This window comes from Camelus bactrianus, chromosome 7 (genome assembly GCF_048773025.1).
Source record: "Camelus bactrianus isolate YW-2024 breed Bactrian camel chromosome 7, ASM4877302v1, whole genome shotgun sequence".
NCBI lineage: Eukaryota > Metazoa > Chordata > Mammalia > Artiodactyla > Camelidae > Camelus > Camelus bactrianus.
The window spans coordinates 65839905-65864809 of NC_133545.1; the positions used below are offsets into that span (position 1 = coordinate 65839905).

The following is a 24905-nucleotide window of genomic DNA, read 5'->3' on the forward strand; positions in this document are numbered from 1 at the left end:
TATTTTCATAAGATTGTAAATTTCCTAATGGATGCTTTGGTCTATTGGCCTTACCACCACTAAAGTCAATTCTCAAAAAGGAAAATCCTCCAGAAGATACTTGTATACTCACAACAACTTCCTAATCTGAAGTCCATTCCTTGCTACTTCTCTATTTTAAGAAGTATTGTATAAACCTAAGATTCATTAGCTATGGACAAGGGCAAAAATAAAGGTTGTGTTGAAGCATAACAAAATATATAAAATAAATACCTGCTGAAACACGACAACTCTCAAAATATGAACTACATCCCAAAAGAGTAACCAGACTGATGAAATGACGACTCAGTAATACCAGGAGGTATGAAATTACATCAGGCACATAAAGGAGATTCTTAACATAAAATTTTTCTTAACTATTCCTATGCATATATTGAGTTAGAATAAGAAATTGGTGCACAGGTTTACATATTAATCGTTTTTTGTAGTGTGGGCAGTTGCTTTATTCTGGAGAGCATCCCTGTTGAGAACACATCTTAGAGCACTGTAACAGCTTTGCTTATGTTACATTTTAAGCAATATTAAATTACATTATAGCCTTAACTCCTTGGAAATGGAGCGAAATTATTAATTTTTGATCTTAGTAGCCTCATTTTATTTTTCACGGAAGAAAGCCACCAAACTTAGACTTCTGCTATGGCTGATCAACTTCTACCCAACTTTTGGGTAAATGGCCCCAACTTTTCTCCAGAGTTTAAAAGATGTCACAAAGACATCTGGTTGTTTTTCAAATTTAATTTATTTTGTTTCAGTTTTACTTTTTCCATTAGTGATGGAAGTTAGTTATTTCAGGGAAAAATCAGTATTTTCTAATATCTATGGTTAACTGACCAGGATCTCAACTGGTACCCTGTGGGCACCGCTTACTTATAAAGACTCTGTAGATACTTATGGCTAAAACCTTATAGGGATTTTAAATTACAACATAGAAGGAAATAACAAACAAATTTAAAATTTTAGTTTGTGAAAAAATGAAAGCCATGGTTGAGGCCTGAAAGCAGTATCACCACATTTATTACATCTTATTCCTAATTTGCCACTGGCAGATAATAGATCAGTGAAAAAGGTAAGCAGGGATCTGCATAAGTATCTTGAGTACAAAACTAGTACTATATGACATGCAAAACCTGGTCTAGATGATCAATTTCCAGGATATTTTAATTTTTTGTATCAATAAATAATAGCATTAGTAATTTCTTAAATGTGAACAGTGAAGGGTATATATATCCTGATATGGGCTAATTTAGATTTCAGAAAAAATAGGCAATTCTTACCGGACTATATGAATGCTTTGTATCTCTTTTTATGGTGCTGGTTAAATATAGATTTTAAGGGTATGATGAATGGAGGGTCTCACTTTATGGCTTGTTTTTTTCAAAAAAAGTAGGCTGGATGATCAGGAATTCCAACTATGCAAATTATTTCTTTTACTACCTGTGTAATTACCTAATTGGCAGCAAAAATTTTTTTTCTTATGCAGAGATAAAACAGGCTTTTCAAGTGCCAAGACATTCTCCTGACCGCAACACTGTGCAACACTGTGCCTGTATAAATTTATTGTTTATGAATGGAAGTTACTAATATAACAACAGTAACAAGAAATAAATTCCTTCAGAAAGTATGGCAATAAGGGTGTCATAAACATGAAGAAAAGCCAATCAAGTAATGTAAACAAAGGTGGCATCTTAACATAAAGGAATTTTGTTTTAGATGGGAAAAAAATTAACTTCCATGTGTCTATTACTATAAAACAACACAAATAAGAACTTCTATTAATTACAGTAGTGTTGGATGAAAGAACCATTAAACTAAATAACAACAGATCTATTTTAAATTAACACATTCCACAGCAATATTACTAAAATTATCATTTCAAGATCATGAAAAATCAAGATTAGTTTATGACCACTACAGCATAAAAACAAAGTGAACTTGCTTTATAATTATATGTATGAATTCCAAAGATGCTAACAGAACTGAAACCTTTCAGTGCTCAGTTATATGTTCAGATTATTCTCATTACATACCTCTGTTCTCGATAGTTTCTTTATGGACAAGGAGAGAGAAGAGAGAGAGACAGAGGAGGAAAAAAAAAAAAAGGTTACCAACAGAAGTACATTAAGAGAGAGCACTAAATATAAAAGCTCTAACATTCATTGAAAGATCTCCATTAGAGGATTTTGAATTGCAGAATTAAAATGGGGAAGACAGTCTTACACACATACATATGAATGCACACACACATACACATAAATTTCATCTTTCAAAGAAGTGACACTAAAGGGTTAGTGACAATATTTTCAAATAACAATTTTTAAAAGCATAAAGTTTCAGTTATTAAAAAGTAATTATTTTCTCAATGTCAATTGTATCATATTAAAAACTTAGTACTGTTCTAAAGTCAACACTATTTCAAATGCAGGTATTAGACATGTATATTGATTTAAATAATGAAATTAGTCAAGTTACTTATATAAACTGTGTTTTCATACAAATAAAAAGCATAATTCATTCCTTTTGGAATATACACCCCAAACTAAAGCTCTTCCTAAGAATTTCAAATAGTTAAACTTAACAGATACAAGAATATTATATTTCATCATGTATGATAAATTAGAGTGAGAATTCACAGCTGTTTTGGACCTCCCAAGTTATTACTACTTACTCACAGGAGCTTCATTGAAAGCTACATTGGAACTACTTTGTTCAAAGTTTGGTCTCTATTTTTTTTTGGCCAATTACTAAAATAAAATTACATGAGTTTCAAAATAAACCAATCTGAAACAAAAATGTGTTTAAGAGGGTGTGGCAGTGAGGTGCCAATGGTTTTTAACTTTTGACTCAAGAGTAATGTTTAGCTTTCTATAATGACCTAATTAGGTGTTACTGTTTCATAGAAGTGTTGGAAGCTCAAGCGATCGCAGTGGGCTCCTTCCACCAACATCAAGGCTAATGTTTCTATGTGGATTTCATTTGCAGCACTTTAACTGGCCAATCTATTCCATGCACCCTTTAAGTATCTCATTTAATAATGAGCTCATGAAGGTAAAAGTGCCAATTTGTTACTTAATATTTTTTATTCCTGAGATCATCAGATGAGGGAGAAAATAAATCAACATTTTTCTATTCAAAATGTTTTACTTTTTATTGTCTGTCTGATTATCTGAGCAGTCTACTAGTTCCAGATAAGTATTCCTCATTTCCAATCCCTGACATTCCTCCCACTCTTGGAAAAGGGACAGAAACTTTAATTGGAAGGATTAATGAGAAAATGAGTTCTCAGGTCCTAAATCCATTTTGGAAGTTCAAACAGAATATGTGAAACAGCACATTCATGAATTTAACTCCTGTATTAAAATTTCTACATCCTCATTCTATTTTTAAACATATTCTGAATAAATTTAGTCACATTAAAAGTTCCATCATTAAGGTTCAAATTATTTATGAAGAGAATATTGTGGTATGAACAAGATTTGTCTTTTTCCTTAATGAATCTGCAAAGTACATATATTCAGAAATGAAAAAAAAGTGAAACCATATGAATTTCATAAAAATAAGAAACGATATACAGAAAGAAGTACTTTAAATGCTAATCATTAAAATCAACAGACACAGGTAATTTCAGTAGCAGTTAGAGTAGATGTTTAAATTTTATATTTTCTGAAAGGTAATTTTTTCCAAGACTGTAAACATGAAATAATCACTTTGCATCAGTGGGTGGACAATTTTGCTTCCCCTTTTCACATGATCAATGAAACCACTGAACTACTTTGAAACAGAAATGGTTGGGGTTGGGGTGGGTATAGCTCAGTGGCAGAGTGCATGCTTAGCATGCATAAGGTCCTGGGTTCAATTCCCAGTACCTCCATTAAAAAAAAAAGTTAAAAACAGCAATAGTTGTGATGGCAACTGTTACACAGCAGGAAAGTCAAGGAATAGTGTGACACCAAGATGGGGCTAAGTCACCTGAAGTGTGAGGAGAAATCAAACAATATATAGAGAAAAACCCTTCCTTTCAACCTAATAATTGTATACTTCAAATGTTAGGCTGAAATCAGCCTGTTCAAATATAAGTATGCAACGTGCTTAATGACTTGCACATCCAAGAGGTGCACAGGTACTGAGCATCTGTGAGCTGGTACAGAGCTTCGTATCCATGTAATCAGAGCCAAGCATTACCACGATGCTGTGCTCTCCTTCGCTAGGCTATGCCATATTAACTTGTGTTATGCTAAACTTTATTCTACTGTCTGTGCTATTGGTTAATACAGCCTTGCACAAATGTCTTTCTGCATTTTAATACTTGTAACAAAGTTTACCCTAGTAGTTGACTAATTGCTCTCTCTTTTCAGTGAAAGAAACTCCTTCAGGGTTCTGATCTCACAACAAGCAAGAGCCAAATGCACTTTTAAGAGGGTTTCTTTTAATTCAGTTCGTATAAAACCATGTCAGGTAATAACAGTAATAGCAAATAATTATATAATGCCTAGGCTATTGAAAGGTTTGGAGTAATTTAAAAGTCTAAAATTGTCTAATTTCCAAGTCTTTTAGTAAAACAAATTTGGTCTATGAACTTAAAAAAAAAAAAAAAAGCTATAAAGCTATAAATGGGGTAATATCCAGAAAGGCTAGCAAAGTTGCAGGCCTTCCAAATGGAGAAACACCCAATCCTGGAGACCTGAAACATTATCTGAGATCAGCAGGACTATTTAAAAATGGAAATATTAGAAAAACTTAAGGTTTTAGGTTTTACTTTATTAAATGTTAGTAAGTTACTCGAATACTGATGAAAATTTTCACATCATAAGACTTAAAAAAGAAACTGAACATATTAAATACACAAATAAGTTTGGAATGTCTGAAGTCATTTACTTAGCTAAGGGAACCCAATATTCAAAACTTACATAATGAATAACTTTTTAATCTTTATAAATAGAAACAAAAAAATTGTAAGTTGAACTTTGGAGCTTAAGAATTAGGCATTTAAAAGTTGTAACTTATAGTTGGAATTTTAATTTCAACAAATTATATCTCTGAAGAGTCTTGTCTTCACACAAAAACGCCCACGTATTTAGCAGGTAAGAGTGCCTCCTTCATGCTGGTTGTGGACAGGTTTTGCTCTTAGCATGATGCACGGTCAGGTCATCGAAAGCCCTCAGTAGCAGATCTGCTACTATTCTTGTTGAGATGACCTTTGTCATTAAAGTGCTATGCTAATTGACTATCTTGCTTAGATTTCCAGGTATGGGTTTAAGTGAAAAGAACCTGCATCACTAAAGAGCAACCCAACACAGCCTTTGTATGAGACATAATTTAAACTGATTTTACTTCATGTAATGGTTTTAAAACAATATTAAGTATTTTTTAGAATAGAAGGGAGTTATCTCAAAATATAAAAAAACGATAAATTATTATCGCCTCTAATCCTACCAAGAACTATCATTGAATTGTTGAGCCAGACTGATTTTCACTGCAGGTATATTTATCTAATGATATAAAACTTTTAAGGTGTTTAATTCATTTAAACAAATATTTTAAAGTATATTTTGACAGTAACATACAGAGACTTTTCACTTACTTATAACCCCATGCTGTTATTCCTAAAATGAGGGCCAGCACTAAAATGGTGCCAGCAATTATGCCTATTATGATATTGGTACCAGCAACACCTAGGAGGAAAAAAGAAACAATGAAGATCAGTGTATACAATTGGAATTTTAATATAATCCCTTCAGGAACTTTATTCTCCAGATTTGTAATCATCACACTAAGAACATTATTTGTTTTCAAAAGTGGATATTTTTCCCTTTATATAGTTTTAATTTTAGAGAACATTTTAAAAATTTTATTTATTTATTGAGACATAATTGACATATGGCATTACACTAGTTTCAGGTGTATGACATAATGATTTGATATTTGTATATACTGTGAAATAAAAAGTGGGTATTTTCTACAGCAAAGAAAAATCAACTATAACTTAGGAATCCGTATCAACTGTTTTTTAAAAAATAATTCTTTGTGTATGTTCCCTTTTAATTCTTATTCAAGTGCATTTTGTACTTTTATTTTCTACGTTTTTTTTTTTCTGGAAAATAAAAGGTCATTGAACTAAAAGAAAGAAGAGGAGAGACAAGGAAAAAATTAGGGGCAATACTAATATATTAGCACAGTACCCTTTGGGGAGGAATGTTTAGAAACCCAAGGTGCTTTTGACGCCAACCTCTTCCTCAGAAATTCTAGAAATGTTATTGTTCCTATTACTCTATTTTGATAACTAATCCAAGGTCCTTATTTTGCACCACATTTTGTCTAGATAAATACAAGCTTAAGGAGAAAACACATCTACAGATTTACATAATTAGTGCTCTGGTGATGTAGATAATGAAAGCCCTGGGCTTGTAGTGCCCAGCCTTGGCAATAATGGTTGTGGCACCCTAGAGAAGGAGAACCCAAAGGAAAAGATACAGTCTTGTGAGCTGGAGATTGGTGCTGGTGAGGCATGAAAGCGAGGCTGCATCAGACTGGCCGCGGGTCAGGGCAGGGCTGAACCTCAGGACTGGGCAACACCACTGTTGTGTCCAACAGCACCCACCGTCAGGCAGGCTGGGACGCAGTCCTTGAGGGAGCATAGCAATCAGAGTGGCCCAGTGAGTCAAAGGTTTGGACAAGCCCAAGAGCAGAAAAAGCAGGTTGGAGACCTAGCTCTGATACTAGAGACCTGTTTTGCTGAGAATGACTAATAACCCACGCTAAATTGCAGGGCTCTCACCCAGAGCAGCTCAGTTCTCTCCTTGTCTGCTGCAGTCCTGAGGAGTCCTTCTGGACATCATCAGTCAGTAATCATAAGTAACTGGAGCAGAGTCTAACTTCCCAATGCAGAAGTGGCAGCCACTCTGTCTAGGAGCCCTCAGTAGTCACGTGGGACAGCTGGGCTTGGGCATCTGAGGAGGCTGACTGACTCCACCCTGTTCAGGTCTTCTGTGGGATTGGTGGGTGCAGATGCCAGAGGACCCCGCCTCAGGCATTGGGATTTTCCTACTCTAAGATCTAGCATATCTGATTTCCCTTCCTTTCCTTCCAAGGATTTCACAGAGATCAATAAAGTTGGATGCTAGTCCTGATTATTTCTAAGTAATGGTATGACTTTTGACAAGTCACTTAAATCCACAGACCTGAACAGCCTCATCTCTGCATTACTTGCTAGAATGAGCTCCACACTACCATTGCTAAGACCAGTGATGCCAAAATCCTAATCATTCTGTAAGTTTCTTTATCAAAGTCATATTGGCTAAGTTTTTAACCTGTCTGGATGACTAGAATCAAAAGAATCTTTTTTCTCATCCTTTGGAGGTGAATGGACTTCAGGATTTGAACACTATTTAATGCTCAAATTGAATAAAAGAATACTCAATAATGAAATGATAAAAATTGTTTAAAAGGGGATATTCACCTCCAAAGTAAAGACATTCTTTCCACTATCTGCATTTAATTTCTACTTCTGCAATTGGGCCACTCTAGCTTTTAGAACTATATCTTTTGTTTCCTACCCATGTCCTTACACCTCTTCCAGGAGCCTTGGCCAATGTTACTACTTCTAGAAATACCTATAGTTCAGGCTATAGAACTAGGGTTGAATACAAATGATATTCTGTAATAAAGAATATTAAACTCAATCAAGTATTTTAAAATCAATTACTCAAATTTTTCTTATTTATTCAGTCCTAATATGTAAAATTAAAAAAAATATATAAATAGAATCAGACACTTAAGAATCTTGACTGCTTTCTTCATTTAAAAGAAATGCTGGGGTTTGTTGTCAGCCTTAAACAAATACAACATTTGGAAAATCTCACTCTGATGTATGATGAGATAAGGCTAAATCAGTAGACTAAGTTATATTCTATATTTAATATCATTACAATTTAATGGAGATGATCAGTTTCATAATGCCAGCCCCAATTGTATATGTTGATGTATTATTATGTGGATTTAAGCATATTTGAGTTATAAAAAAAAATCCAAATGGAACTTTCAGAAGGGCGGCTTTCTTTTTCCGTGTGTATAAAACAACTTAATAGGACCAAATTAAGTACGTACCGTTGCCAGACAGAGTAATACCAGCCTTTGCATCATCATTGTGAGGGAAGTAAGTGCTGCAGTCTGCACCCACCCAGTGTCTGTTACACACACACTTCAGCTCGTTACTGCAAACCTGAAACCCAAAATCAATCCAGAGTAAACACCAACTCTTTGGTACAGAGGCATGAAAAATAAATGGTGATTTCTAATTACCATATGCCTAGAATTTGATGGTACTGAAAATGTATTGGAATCTTCTTCCTACTACTAATTACTTTATTTCTTACTCTAAATAAATAAATACTAAAAATATATTTTCTGACTGAATTTGCCAGAAGACAACAAAGGCAATCATGAATTTTAACAGAGGAATGAATTTATACATCTAAAAAAATCGATAAAATGATTGTTCTGAATTTCATTAATTCAAATTTTATAAGAGGAAGATTTTTTAACTAAGCAGAATTAAAATCATTTGCTAATTATCCAATACAAAGTTTTCTTTCTTCTAAATAAAAGGCTTTTATACCGAAATTTTATTTATCTTTTAGGAAGCAAAGGAGATACAGAGAAATCCAACAAAGAAGAGGGAGGTCTGATGTTTTGCAGTGGTCTGAGAAAAAAGCTTCACAAAACCAGAACCTTGGCACCTCAACCCAAGCTCCAGAGATTAGCTACCTCAGTGTCATGGAGACTGAGAACTCTCTCAAACAAACATAGAAAAAAAACCGAAACATAAAATGGCACCAAATTTTTAAAAATTATCAGATAATAACCTGTCTTCATTTATATAGCCAGGAAACAGAGTCTATACCTAAGGTCTATAATTCAAAGCAACTCTGAAAGAAGTAGGAGGTGGGAGAGAATTCAGTTAGGGTTAAGATGGGAGAAGATCTTCAGCAGGCAGGCTCTAACTGGACAGGTTTCTGTCTTTGTCTGACTGAATTTGCCAGAAGACAACAAACATGCCATACATGCACATCTAAATGCAACTATAAAATATGATTAACAAATTGCAGATTTCAAATTAATTCATATTTGCAGATTAACAGATACGCAGGAAGGAAAAAAGGCCTGACTGAGTTTCAGTCCCCACTTCACCACTACCTTTTCGACAGACCGTAACCAGGTCAACTGGCTTCTCCAATTAAGTTTCCAAATCATACAACTGCATCAGTGATACAGTGACAAGAACAGTGATACTGATGTACAATGATCATAAACAACAGAGTTTTAGCTAGCACTGTTGAACATTCACTCTGTCACAGGCATTCTTTTAAGTACTACATGTAAGTTAACCAAGATGATGTATAGTACATAGAGACCATCTACTGTATTTCTCCTTTTAATTTTTGTCACATATACAGAGTTGAGTTACCATAAGTTAAAAATACACAAGATACAACCTTTCTGTATTATGCATAATTATTGTAAATGCTTTTGATGCTATGTATCACCTGATTTACTTGTATGTATCATTCATTTACTGATTCCTTAACCAAGTAGTTAATTAACACAACTAATTACGTTTAGTCTCCTTTATATACTCAGAACTTCTAAATGAATAAGATATAGTTATTCATTAGCATAATGATCAAGAAATAATTTAATTATTCTTTTCTCCCATCCCCTCCAAAAGCATTTCTCCGTAACATCATCTTAATCATTAAGGAAAGAAGACTTAGCAGATTCCTTTATAGGAGCAGAATCACTTACAGTATGCCTTCTCTATTCTCGTGTGTTACAAGAATTCCTTTCCTTCGGCGAAGAGTTACAATTAGTAAGACCTCCCTATGGACATTATTGGCTTATCCCTCAGGGATATATGTGGAATGACCAGGATGCAAGGCGTACAATTCCAGGGCAGAGATCTTTGCCTCAACTGTATAGTACAACAAGTTCAAGCAAAGAATCCAGAGTGAGGGTAAAAAGATCATAGCACACGCCAAAACAAAAAGAACCAAGAAGTTTTGTCAGTACAGGAATTCCTAACTGAAAATGAACAACTGTAATCACTAATAAAGCATGTTAATTTAACCTATAAACTTATTTATATAGTACCTACCTTATCAGATATATAACTGACAGGATAGAATTGGGTCTTTTAAATGCTACCAGTCTTTCTATTCATCTGTGAGAAACATTTCCCTCAATTAGTCTGTTTCTATTTCTAGGACTTATGCTCAGCTAGTACCCACTGAAGTGGCCACAGCAGTTATTTATGGTCTGTTCTAAATGGTAAGCGGCTGGGACCACACCAGCTGTTAAATACTGTGGCCACTGCCCTTGCTTTTTATTCCCTATTTTATCTGATTACAGTTTGTTAAAAATTTGTCTCCTAGATCACTAGCAGAAAACTGGTATTATATTAAATGAGATCAATTTAATCTGATAAGAGAGGAAGATGGAAGAATCTGGTTAGAAAGATAATACTTTTTCTTATTCCCAGGCTTCTACAGACTACACAACAGAAATATTAATGACTATGACACATGACTGTCTATACCCCAGCCAGAAACATGAACAAGCATGTTTCCCATTATTACAGAAATAAGCAGTTGAAGGTCATAGCTTTTTCTGTGCTATAAAAGAAGTAAAACATTCCCCCATGGTTAGGTACTGAATACTTACTCCATTTCCTGAACAAACAGTGCCTTCTTTATTGCTTAAGCAAGTACTAAAGTTGAAGGAAGCCACGGGAAGACATCTGTGTTCTAAGCACATCATTTGGGGACCACAGGGTGTTCCATCTTCCACATAGCCAAGGTCTACATCTTCTTCGAGCTTAACATGCCCACCACTAAAAATAAATTGAGAGCAAAAAGAAAATGGGATCCCACTGATTCACATTCATCTTGAGAAGATGCTTAAAAACTAAAAAATGGGCAATATCACTTTCTCTATTTTCTATTTATTATCTAATTAAAAAAAACAGCAGCATAAGCATTTTCAACCTCTAAATGAAGAAAGCAATTGAATCTTTTGATCTAATTCTTTTCAGAAATATTGACATATTTTAGGATTTAAACACAATTATTATAACAAGGGCACAAACTGCAATTTTTGCCTTGGCTATCATATACAAGTCAAGTAAACCATCATTACTAGCATTTGATTTGATAAGTAAGTAAGTTTCAAGATTTCAAACATGTTTCAAATAAGGATGAGAATTTTGGGTTTTGGTTTACATTTCACAAAAAGATTGCTCTATTTACAAATTATAGTTGACCCTTGAACAGTGTAGGGTTAGGGGCTCTGAGCCTCCATGGATCCGAAAATCCATGGATTCAACCGATGGTGAATTGTGTAGTACTACAGTAGGTACTTATTGAAAAAAATGCACTTATAAGTGGACCCTCACAGTTCAAACCAGTGGTGTTCAAGGATCTACAGTATATTTGAGAATGGCTAAAACACTGTAACTTAACTATTCAATACAGCAAGCCCACATATTATGTAGGAATAAAAAATAAACAGGGTAGAAATTGAACATGTATATTCATCATCTATTTATTTATATGGTACCATATCAATGCTACTACAAAATTCTCCATTCTATTTGTTTATGTATTTATTTTTATCAAAATTATACATGCATATAGTTTTAAGAGTTAAAAAGATAAATTGGTTTTTTAAATGCAGTAAAGCAATCCATTGACTTCTACTCCTCAATATATTCCTCCCTGGAGAAAACCCCTTCCAACTCTTAATTGATTCTTTTATTATTTATGTACATATCTTTAAATAATGAGTTTGTACTATTATTTTTTACTTTTCCATTTTAGGTATTATCAATTGACTTTCCTCTATGGAATTTGAGAATTTATCTCTTTCTCCTATCCTCCCATCATATATTTTGTTTAATCAATAGGTAAACCAATAACAAATATGCACATTATTATGACTATGTAAATGTTACTTACTTGAGTGATATAGTATGCCATAATTAAATCCTTCCTTTTCCTTGTATGACTTGTTTTCCCTCATATTAGCAAGTCTCATTTGTTGTTTCTTTGCCTACTTTCCTAAGAATTTACCACTCACTCAAAATTAGTCCAACTCTGCTGACTGTCAAAATCTCCATCAAGATGTGTTTAAACATCTAGTTTAACTTCCTGTAGAAATCTCTCCTGGAGTTTTCCCTATCTGATCTGTTGGTCCCCTGTACCTGGTGCAGAGCTGGACATCTTGGATTTCCCCTGACCATTCACTGGAGGACTGCCCTGTCCTTTCCATGGTGGGTATCTTTTTTCCTAAATGCCCTGTGTTTCTTTCTTAGTTTCCTTCTTCATTTCCCTAGAGCACAATTTCTAAGAGCTTCCTTCCTGAGAAAGGGCATAGAGGAGTAAACTACGGGAGGAAACTTGCATATCTAAATATGTCTTTATTTTCTACCCCCACACTTGTTTGATATTTTACCTGGGTACAGAATTCTAGTTTGGAAATCATTTTCTCCATTGTCTTCTGGCTTCCAGGGCTCCTGTTGATAGATTCTAAATCATTCCATTCTTTTTTCCCCCTCCTCTTTGGAAACAGTTGGGATTCTTTTCTTTGTCCTAAGGTTATGCAATTTCATAATGATATGTTCTGATGTGTCTCTAATTTCCCCCATTGTACCTTGCACTTGGTGAGCCTGGCAATGTGGAAAATCAAGTCCAAAGGTTCTAGGTACCACTCTTGGAGACACTCATTGCCGATTTCCTCCCTGCTGTTTTCTTTGTTCTTTATTATTTCTATTCTGACACAGTGAACTTTCCTCTATGTTCCCTTCTTTGCCTCTTTTGCCCTGTTTTTCTGGGAGATGATTTCAATGATTGAGTTTAATTTCTGCCATCATGTTTTTAATTTCCAACAGCCTTTTCATTTTTCCTCTAAATGTTCTTCATTTTTAAAAACAGCACTCTATTCTTGTTTCCTGGTAGAAGTATCTTATCTCCCATGAATGTTGATAGGTAGTTGTCATGTTTTCTGTTTGTTTTTATCTCTCTCCTTTTTTTTTTCATGTTAGTCTTTCCTCACATGTCTGATAACCAGCTCATATATGAGTTGGGGAACCAGACAGGTGATTGGGAATTCTAGGACTTTCTGACTGAATATGAATGAGGCTAGAGCACTTCTGTAGAACCCTGGTATCTATATTGCCTGCTGACCTTCAGTTTGGAAAACTTCTGTATTATTCTCTGCAGACTTTAAAGCTCAAGCCTTCCATGACAGGGTGAACAATCCTCAGTTTAGCTGAGTCAGGGAAGTAATCTGTGGATCTAACTGCTTTCTGAGCACACTTTCGCCTGTCGTCTTTATTTTAACTCCTTCCCCAACCCCCAACTCCTTCAGTCCCTCTTCCAGAAGTAGATGATGCTACCCATTTTTGAGCCATTTGGGAACTGACAGTATATATTGGGTTAGTTCTTGGTTGTCCCCATTACTGAAGTAGGAATTCAGCTTTCTTAGTTTTGATAATCATTTGCCACACATCTGTTGGCTTTCCATTTTCCAAAATGTTGTTGCTATTGTTTCCTCTCCCTTTCTTTGCTTCCCTGTGGATATATGAATTCTAAAACAGATCCATTTAGTGGGATTTCAGGAGGAAGCAAAAGAAGATGCATGTATATAATCTACTGATTTTATCTACAGATCCTCTTTCATTTTCCTTAATAAGAATAAAATGCAAACTAAACTCTGTGAGTTTTTAGTAATTAATTAAATATAACTCTAGCCAACATATAATATTCCACATTCAACTAATTCTTATCTTCTTTTCTGTCAGGATTTAGTCAATCACCTTCGATGGACTAGAGTCTGTTTTATCTTACTAACATACGTCTAAACTGAAAACAGAAAGAATCAAAGCTGCATTCCTGGGAAATAAGATGACTAATGTTTTCATAGAATGGTTAGATAATTACCTGCAGTTTAATGTTCTTCCCTGCTGCACAACTAAAGTAGATGTAATTTCACCATCAAGTTCTCCAAGCCTTGGGATATTACCAATGTTGGTACACAAAAGGTAACCACAAAGCACATCCCTGTGTTAAAAGAGTACCAAGTATTTATTTCACTTTTTTACCTGAAGACATAGCAAACCCTGTACAGTTAGAATGATTATCTCATCTCATTTTAGCATTTTTAAATCAAGTGTATTATTTGCTTAAATTACAAGCAAAATAAAATAAGCCCAAATTAGTTCGCCTCCTGCTTTAAAAAATGTATTCTCTTATTGGTGCATCAAATACCCGACTGTTTTCTAGCTTTTCCTTTATTGCCCCTTAGTTCAAGTATTTATCTAAAGGAAATTATTCATCAAATAGACTTCTTTTACATCAGGATCTATTTTCCCCTAACACATCACTGGATATACTAAAATATTTTTTTTAAATATTTGATAAGTGAATGAATGACCTTTGAGTGCTAAAAGAACACAGCTCTTTCTTCAACCCATTGCCCTAGAATTAAAGAAGAGATTATATATTGCATATATTTTGTAGATTCCCAACCACACAGACTAATGATTTCTTTTTCAATATATTTCACTACTCCCCCAGCTATCACATACAACTCTAATTTAACTTGTAAAATATTTTCATTTATGTTAAATATTTACACATTCCCTATATTTAACACATTTTAATTATTAATATAGCTAACAATAAATATATATTCTAATAAATATCTTGTGAAGACAGATTAGCAGGCCAACAAGATTATCTATGGAAATATTAGGCTTGGTCAGATAGGAAAAGAGAAAAATTAAGACTTGTATCTATCACTAACATAGAAAAAACATGCATTAATTCATTCTTAAAAAGTAATTTTTAGAAGTTATATCATCATTTATTTCATGTATGATAAACAAAAGTGCTTTCTTAACACAGAAGAGATATTCATTCAACATTTTTTGTTGGCACTTACTAAGTATTTTAGGATATACTAAAAAAATTAGACACTATTTTTATCCTCAAGGAAATTATACTCTGAGTAAGAAGAGGCATCACATACTTTGAACAACTATAAAACATAGAGCTGAGGACAAGGGCCATGAGAATAGTACAAAGGGCTGTAGGAGTTCAGAGAAGAGGGAGGTGACTTATTTCTGGAGTAAACCCAGAAACAATTTACAGAGCAAGTACTGTCCAAGTGAAGCTTTGAGGATGGATAAATTTTTGACTGATAATGGAGTGAGTATAAAGGGTGCTTCCTGAGGAACGAATAGCACAAGCACAGGGGTGGAGGTAGGACAATAAAATGTACTAGAAATGGTGAGGTTTGCTCAACTATGGAAGAGTAGAGAAGAAAAAATAAAAATGTAGGTTGGTGGCAAGCTGTGGAGGAGGTCCAGTGCCAAGCTAAGGTTCCATTCCATTTGTTAAACAAGACAGTAGGATATGCAGCAAAGTAGCTAAGAAACAGTTCTAAATTTGGACTGCTTGAATTCTAATTCTGCTTCTATTATTTCCTAGCTATATGAACTTTTTCAAATTAATTAATTGTGCCTCAGTTTTCTCCTCCATAAAATGGGGCAAACTGACATGAAGATTAAATGACACAGTTTATGTAAAGTGTGACATAGTGCTTAGCACACAGTGTGCCCTCAACAGATTGTGGGTCTTATTCTTACTATTAATTAGCTATGTGGAACCAGTGAAATTTGAACAAAGAACTGACATGGTTATTCCAACAGTACTGAGCACATGTTCTGTTGACTTTCATTTTTGTTGCCTTTGAGACACTGGCAGGGGTCTTCTAGGTGAGAAAGTCCCAAGGCAGCTACAAACATGGCCCTACATCTTAGGGGAGAGGTCAGGATACATGTTAATATTTGGGAGCCTTCTACAAAAGTGATGCTGGAACTCTGGAAAGAGATGAAGTGAATAGGCAACAGAATGCATTGTAGGAAAGCCTGGTCACTCAAAAAGTAGTGCTTGTAATCAAGAGAGGTATAAACTCTGGGCTGACTCCTCCATCTCACCGTTTGTTGCACTGTATCCATGTGTCTTTGTCTTTTCCACAGTTACCCTTCTCCGTCCCTTCAATATTCAGTTTCTCATAGCAGTATTTGTCTGATGCCGTCACCTCTGAAGAAGAATAGTTTTCTATCAGCGAGGGATATACCATGCGAGTTGCTCAAAACGTTTGCAGTAAGAGGAAAATGCCAGTGAAGGACTCTTCTTCACTACAATGTTATCAGTTCCAAAAATTGGACTCATGGTTCACAAGAGTTCTCCCACACCACGAGCATCCATGACTCAGGGACATTCTTCATAAATGCTCATTTAAAATTTGGCAAATACCAGGTAGGGTATAGCTTAGTTATACCCTCATGCTTAGCATGCATGAGGTCCTGAGTTCAATCCCTAGTGCCTCCATTAAAAACAATAAAATAAAAATAAGTAAACCTAATTACTTCTCCCCCAAAATAATTAAGGTGGTAAAACAAAATAAGCAAAAAGAATGAAACTAACACAGAAGAAAGCAGAGCTAAGATGAGAATTTTGTTTTTTTTTAATTGGAAAACAAATCTATTTAGATCATTTATAGAATTCATGCCATAGGTGCTAAGAGCAACACTCCACAGAATTTGGCCAATTAGGAGAAGATGCTAACAAATGGTTCCTTGAATAAATACTAAATGCTTTAACCTCAGTGTCACATATAAAGCATGAATTTCTCACTTAGCAACTTCTATAAATCATAAAGATAGTTTTATAAAACAGTGATGCACTACAATTAAAGATTCAAGAAACAGCATTATTTCCACCTTGTTTATTAATTCTTAATAGCTATCAAAAATTTATTCTGTTTTTTAGACAAAGCTGAATTCATGCTAAATTTCTTAAAGTTAAATAACATTTTTAAATGATGTCAGCATCTTTGTCAGGATTTTATCTTGGCTAAAGCCAAGGTTGGTTGATGGAGCTCTCCAAGAGTTAGCTCAAAGTGACTTTTGGAAACTTATCAAAAGACGACTGTTGCTGTGGATATGTATTTTAAACTAATTATGTTGGTAGTTTCTTTTCCTACTTCTTGCTATCAGCTCCTATTTTTCCCCAAGGGGAGGAAGCAGAAGCAGAGCATAAACCTACATGACTAAATTTTTCTCCTATCCCAGTGTTTCTCTAGTTGTTCAGAAGAGAGCATACCCTTTCCCTCTCAAAAGGATTACAGCCACTGTTTGTGACAATTAAAGACATCATTACCTTTAGGGTTTGTTTTCTTACACAAATCGTCTTTTGAAAGAGTTTAAAACAAAAATCGCTTTCAGAAGGGCTAGTAACACTTCTGAAAAAATATAATACACAACATTTAAATATACATTCAAATTCCATAATATTTTAAATGATAAGTGTTATATATATACATATTTCTCTCCAAAATGTGACAAATTTTGAAGGGAGTAACATTAAAATTTCTTTCTGATATGGCAGAGCTATCCCAACAGAAATTTACCTATCACCAGGAAAGCCAGCTAGAGTTTAAGAAAGAAAATAAAGGGGAAAAAAAGCAACTTTAGCTAAAATGCTACAGTTTTTAGCCAAGGGTGCGCTATCCAGGGTCTCCATCTATCCCATGGGACTGTATGGGTTTTGTCTAGGGACACTTAGCTCAAAAGAGTATAAGAGGAGCTGAAATCCAGGTTTGCTCTATTCTCCAAGCTGCATGCCCTGGAGTGGACGTCACCTGCCTGGCAGCAAGAGCATCTTCTGTCCGAAGGTACCACCAACTAGCCAAGAGGTATGGAGCCGTGTCTTCTCCAAGGAGGTATCTTTCTCTCATTTCCACAACAGTGCCCTGTTAAGACCTGCTATGGCTTTGAGAATCCCCTTGCCATGAAGTGGTCGAAAATTTACTTCCAGCTCCCATGTCCTTGGGCCTGATACCAAACTTTGAAAATGATCAAGCCACACTATTTACTCACTTTGCCCCCAGATGTATTTGCATTGTCTATCCCTGGTTTTACATCTTCCTCCAAAGCAAATTCCCTAAAATGAAAATGCATACCCATTAGCAATACACAGTCTGCTTACGTCAGATAACTGAAAAAGTAAAAATGACTAGGAAAACAAGATGAGTATTATAAAGGCCTTTTATCTTCAGAACTGATTACAAAACATTTAATCTAACCTTCATACTATGATAAGACCTCAGTATTTCTTTCATGCTGGTACTCACGAAAAATTTAGGTAAAGATGAAGTAACTTACCTGAACACCATCACATGAATAGCCATCCATTTTATGAATATTTGGGGCACACTAGAAAAAGAAAACAGCACTATGAACTGAATGCACAGCAAAATATCAAGATGAACCAATCCCTTTTATGTTTGCATTTTAAAAATAAAGTCTGTTAACTTATTTACAAACAAGAGACAGACTCACAGACATAGAAAACAAACTTATGGTTTCCAGAGGGGAGAGCAGTAGGGAGGGATAAATTGGGAGTTTAGGATTTAACCTAATATATAGGTTTTAGATATAAACTAATAATATAAAATAGATAAACAACAAGGTCCTATTGTATAGTACGGGGAACTATATTCCATATCTTGTAATAGCCTATAATGAAAAAGAATATGAAAAGGAATATATATGTATAAACAAATCACTATGTTGTACACTAGAAATTAACACAACACTGCAAATAGACTATACTGCAATAAAAAAATTTAAAAAACAAAAATGAAGTCTGATAATAGGAGGTAGTCTCTTAAACCATCTGAAAATAAAAACAAAAAAAGATTTACCAGAAAACGAAAGGAAATGCAACAATTGGTACACCTTCCCCTAAAACTATGGCTCTAACTGGGGGCCCAATTAGGTGATTTATAAATCTTTATTCACAAATAAAAAGAACTGACATCAGTGACTCAGCTAACTTATACAGATACTCTATTCCTCAGAGCAAAAAAACAACAAGGGCTCAAAACAAAAACAAGGAGGATGCCAGACAGAGTAATAGCTATAGTTTCCTCCTTTTTACCGTGAGAAATAACACAGCCTTTGTACTTGAAATGATTCTGGAGCAAAAGTCTACCCAGTACATGTTGGAAAAAGACATGCTTTATAACCCACCCATCCCCCCTGCCATTTTTCCCTTGTAGCAATTTCAGAAAAGATTGCAAAGCATTCTTATGTGGATATGGACAGACAGTTATTTTAAAATTTATTAAACATTTTTCTGTCATTATAGTAATTACATACTTATTTGAGAAAAGTGAGGAAATGTAAAAAGGTAAGAAAAATGAAAGACATAAAAATCTTTCGCATTCCCACCATCCAAAGACAGGACTATTTTTTATATTTTGGTTCATATGTTCTCTACCTTTTTCCACAAAACAGAATACTGTTAAACATGGATATAATCAAGTTATAGATAATTTTTTATATTCTGCTTCATTCCTTTACTTTCATTAGACAAATTTCCTCATGTCATAATAAACTTTTATATAGGTATCATCTTTAATAGCTGCAACACATTGCCCTGAGCTAACAAACCATATAGTCAATGTACTAAAATACTCACTTATAATTATCTCAAACTCACTCTGTTACAACCAATGCAACAAGAGCATCTTTGCACATACATCATTTTTGAATTTAGAATTCTTTTTAAAATTCCTGCATATTGTATAACCACATTCCAAAGAAGTTGTTCCAATATACTTTCCCTCCTGGAGCCAATGAGGTAATCATTCATTGTATCTTCATCATCACTTGGTGTTAGCTTAGAAAGACAACACTACTTAAATAGCAAAAAAGAAAAATACTTTTCCCACGCAAGATCTTTAATCTCTTAGGATGACTCCCTTTAAAATAAAGCATTTTTAATGGTTAAAGTAGTTTTACCATTATTAAATCCCTCTTCTCTAGAGAAAAAAAAAGATGCGGGCAGTCTTCACTCTACATGGCTCCAATATGCATGAATTTCAGTTACCATGGTTTTGTTAAATAACACCAGCACCTCAAGAACACAGTTTCAATTTCAGTTCCCACAGCAGATTAACTGTGAGTAATTGCATAAAGTACAACCTTTGCTACTAGTTCTTTAGTCCACTGGTCACTAGGTAAATAAGAGATGCCCATCTTGGTCAATGACCCATCCTGTCACTTTCAAAGTCTGTCAGTGATTGGTTGCTGCCCATGTGTTCATTCAGTTCATGCACAGACAGCAAAGTGTGTAGCTGAGTTGCCTCTCTGCCTCTGGGTGATATCACGTGATATTTACAAAATCAGATAATTGAAAGAGGGAATTGGCCAACAAAGATGAAAGTGCAGCAAACAAATGAAAAGTGATGGCACTGGAAGTGAAATTCAAATCAAACATAAATGATGTCATGGAAAAAACATTGCTGACCATGGGACTATAGATACTGCTGTTTGGCAAAAAACTTCACATTCACAACTTCTCCCATCTCTTGGAGATACTTCATGACATTTAAAGCACAACGAATAAAATGTCAAAAGCTGACTCAAACTTAGAAAGGAGTGTGGCAACTCAACAAGGCATAGGAAAAAACACTCACTAAGTTTTGCAAGGTTCATGACAAAGAGAAGGCAAGCACAGCTCAAACTACTGATAAGTTGTTTACAAAGAAATAAAATACTTCACTGCTCAATGTTTCTGTTTTAATTTCATGTGCTAAGTAGATAATAGTTGATTTCTTCATTTCTCTATTAATTTATAACCAACAGGAAAAGCGTTTCTAATAAACTGACAACCTTTTTTAAAGATTGTAGGATAACTGTAATTTTTTCCATTGATTACTAAGATGACTTTACCCAGTTTCAGCTGGCATAGTCATTTTTATAGTCTTTACACTACTATGCAAAGCAAGGACTGCCTGTATATATATATATACATATATATATATACACACTGAAATCTGTGACCCTTTGTCAAGTTCATCAACTTCTCTATCTTCTCTATTGACAACTAAATGATGTTAAATTCAAGAGTCGCTATTAATGGCAAGATGTCTTTGATAAACGAGAGTCAAGACAGAGAAATAGGCTTCTTCTCATAACCCAATACCTGGTGGGTCTCTCTGCCTTGGCTGGCCCCTGTTTGAACAAGTTGAAGAGAAAGAGTCTTTTTGTTTCCTCCTTCACTAGCTAGACAAAAAACAAATGCCTTTTACTCTCTTCTTAAAAACAAAATAGTTAAGGCACGCACCCAGTCTTTGGTTAGTTTAACATTAAGACAAAACTATGCCAAACATCTGCTCAAGCTCTGATTACTGAAACTTCAATTCCTGAAAAATGAATAAAAAGAGAGTACAAGTTGACATGAAAGAGAAACATGGGCAACTTGTCCATTTCCATTTCACCTAGGGGTCGGTGTACTAAACATACTCTTACTTTTTCCCATTTAGCTTAGAGTAATTATTCTTAAGTTACCTGGCTTGAATTTCCTGAGCAGGTCTCACGAATATCACAATCATTTACTGCTTCTCGGCACACAGCTCCCATAGGCTGAAACTAAAATGAACAAAAAATCAATGTGCAAAACTGTCAAAGGAAAAAACTCTCACAGTTTCATCTTTAAAAAAAAGCAAAATGAGTATTTTCTGGATAGGAATATCTTAAACTAGTTTAAGACGGTAATCTGTGAAATCCACAGTTATTACATGAAATGTTAACTTAATAGTTTTCAGAGAGACTTTCTCATCTATGAAGTGATTTGCATAGTCATCACACATATGCCTTACAAGATCTTAAAATAGGATGTGCTTGACGGTACATCTGTACCAAAAGGACAAGTCAGTCCACGTTTGACTAATTCTCTCTTCCAAATAGCTTTTGGATTTAGTTTACCCTTCACTCTTACTGGCACCTTTATCATATTACTTTTTTGCTTCATCTGCCAAGAATTGGAAAGTTACATTGTGGGCTGAACTGCAAAAGTTAGATTTTTCTGGCAAAGCTATTTCCTCTCATAATTTCCTTTCTCTTCTTCTCTCCTGCCTCATTTTTACCTATAGTTATAGCTTGGTCTTTAATATCTTTTAATGTTTCTATTATCATTTGTACCTGTCTATGGGATTTATTCTTTTCTGTTTTCGACTCAAATATTTCTTGTAAGTGTGGGAGTTGTACAAATACATTTTTAAGCTTGTTGGATTTATCAACTGCAAGAGTATTCATTATAACAAAGCAAACAGAGATACAGAAAGTTATCATCCTTCTCCTCTCCTCTTCAATTCCATTCTTCTCCGTTGTTCTAAAATGTTACTATTTGGGGCTGGATCCTTCTATGCTTTTATCTCTGCTCACACAAACATAGACATTATTCTGGATCCCTCTTCCTGCCCCATACCCCTCAACTTCCATCTTCTCTTCCTTGCTCACAACCCTCCAGGCATTTGAGTTTCCTGTTGTTTCAAGAACATGAGCAGCGCACTGCCAACTCCAATCAGGATTTCAATGGGTATTTTCTAGAAAATCCAAACAAAATGTGCGCTCATTCATTCACTCACAGAGTATTTACTAGGCACTTAAAATGTGTCAAACATTTTCTAGCCACTGGGGTCTTGGTAGAGAACAAAACACAAGAATCTTGCTAACAAGGAACTTACATGTTAGTGGCCGTAAACACACCATTGAAACAAAAAAGGAAATAAGCATGATAAGTTAATTTCATATACTCTGGTTCTCTTCCTCCTTGTACTTCTGAGGGAGAAGTATGAGCAGATGTAGGGTAGAGTTTATCCAAGAGTATAAAAGTTTAGGATCTGTCAGGAAGCTCGTGAAAAAAAAACAGAGTGAAGGAGGACTTGCTCTAAGGGCTGGGACAGAGCAGTAAATAAACTGGCCCAAATCCCTGCCTTCTTAGAATTTACATACTAATGAAAGGGAAGAAATAATAAACAAGTAAATAAGCAATATTTTACAGCAGGGGTCCCCAAATTACAGCTCAAGGACAAAGTCTGTTTGCCTGCCTATTTTTATAAAGTTTTATTGGAACACTGCCACACCCATTTATTTCTATATTTTTGACGGCTGCTTTCAAAGGCAGAGCTGAGGAACTGAGACAGAGTCCTTACAACCCACAAAGCTTAAACTATTTACTATCTGGCCCAGTACAGAAAATGATTGCCAATTCTAACTTATAGATACATTATTATAAATACATATAGAAAAAAATTGAGATACACGTGATTTCTCATCTTGTTTTTCTGTTCCCCTCCTCCATTTGGCATCCTGCCTCTGGCTCCTCTAGGAGCCTAGATTGGGGGTGATATTGGGGGTGTAGGGTAGAGAAGTGGCAAAAAAGATCTTACTTCATTGGTAGAGCTGTAATTTCTTTCGTGGGGTGGTTACTCATGCCATTTTATTTTATGCATGTTAATTTTATTATTTTGTACATGTTCCTTCAAATAATTATATCACAAAGAGCCTAATTTAATAAATCCAAGAAAAAATGGTATAATTAAGTGCATTTCATGGATGGGCAGACTTAAAACACTGAAGATTAAAATAAATGATTGGGCCTGGAGATTGTCATTCTAAGTGAAGTAAGCCAGAAAGAGAAAGAAAAATACCACATGATATCACTTCTATGTGGAATCTAAAGAGCAACAACAAAAAAAGACAAACGAACATATTTACAAAACAGAAACAGACCCACAGACATAGAAAACAAACTTATGGTTGGAGGGGAGGGGAAGGGAAGGGATAAATTGGGAGGTCTAGATTTGCAGATACTAACCAATATATATAAAACAGGCAAACAAGTTCATACTGTATAGCACAGGGAACTATATTCAATACCTTGCAGTAACTTATGGTGAAAAAGAATATGAAAATGAATATATGTATGTTCATGTATGACTGAAGAATTATGCTGTATACAATAAATTAACACAACATTGTAAAATGCCTATACTTCAATTTAAAAAAATACACAAAAATATAAAATAAATGATTGGGATAGCCAAAATGAAAGTGTCTGTTTCATATTTGGTTTAATCTTCCTTTTTTAGAGAGTGCTTTGAGAGATCTCTGCCAGTGCCCTGCTTATCTTAAAACTCCACCACAGACACAGCGGTGAAGTGGAAACAACAGAAATTGCCTCCAGCTTCTCCGGGACGTAACCGCACATTTACTCATTACTAGCTGAACGAGCCTACACGGGTTATTTCACTTTCTTGAGACTGGAATTGCTCAATTGGAAAAAGCTGAATAATAATGTCTATTCCAAAAGTGTGGTGTGAGCATTATCTAAGACAGCAGTCTCAACCAGGGGACATCTGGCACTGTCTGGAGACTTTTTTTGGTGTCACAACTGGGAGGGATGCTGCTGGCATCTAACAGGTAGAAGTCAGGGATGCAGCTAAATACCCTACAGAACACAAGACACACTCTTACAGTAAAGAATCCTCTGGTCAAAACTGTCAATGGTGCATATAAAATAGATAAACAACAAGGACCTACTGTATAACACAGGGGACTACAGTTAATAATGGAAAAGAATCTGAAAAAATACATATGTATGTATATGTATAACTGAATTACTTCACTGTATATCTGAAACTAACATTGTAAATCAACTATACTTCAATAAAAAATAAAATTTGAAAACAAAAGCATCAAAAAAACTGTCAACGGTACCAGGGTGAAGAAACCTGGATATAGGATGATTTAACTTAAAAGTGCTTAGCACACTCTCTGGCACACAGTAGGTAGTTAATATGATGGGTTCATATTTCACCTTCTTTTAAAGTTAGTCAATCAGCAAATAATCAATAAGAGAGTGCTGTGCGTATTTATTCATTCATTCAACAAATAT

The 24905-nt window shown here is 34.8% G+C and overlaps 1 protein-coding gene across 6 annotated transcripts in view; it reads right to left on the reverse strand.

The window, feature by feature from the left end:
* ADAM22 (ADAM metallopeptidase domain 22) overlaps positions 1–24905 on the reverse strand; it is a 209682-nt gene that overhangs the window by 27915 nt on the left and 156862 nt on the right. For 5 of the 6 annotated variants that reach the window (XM_074367518.1, XM_074367519.1, XM_074367520.1 and 2 more), the window contains exons 18-26: positions 21515–21595; positions 18320–18370; positions 18035–18098; positions 16088–16193; positions 14028–14147; positions 10753–10921; positions 8140–8254; positions 5618–5708; positions 2067–2084 (exon numbers count right to left, since the gene is read on the reverse strand). In XM_074367518.1, coding sequence (XP_074223619.1) covers positions 2067–2084; positions 5618–5708; positions 8140–8254; positions 10753–10921; positions 14028–14147; positions 16088–16193; positions 18035–18098; positions 18320–18370; positions 21515–21595 — 815 coding nt within the window. The remainder of the gene's footprint in view (positions 1–2066; positions 2085–5617; positions 5709–8139; positions 8255–10752; positions 10922–14027; positions 14148–16087; positions 16194–18034; positions 18099–18319; positions 18371–21514; positions 21596–24905) is intronic. The other variant, XM_074367521.1, reaches the window with a different exon arrangement.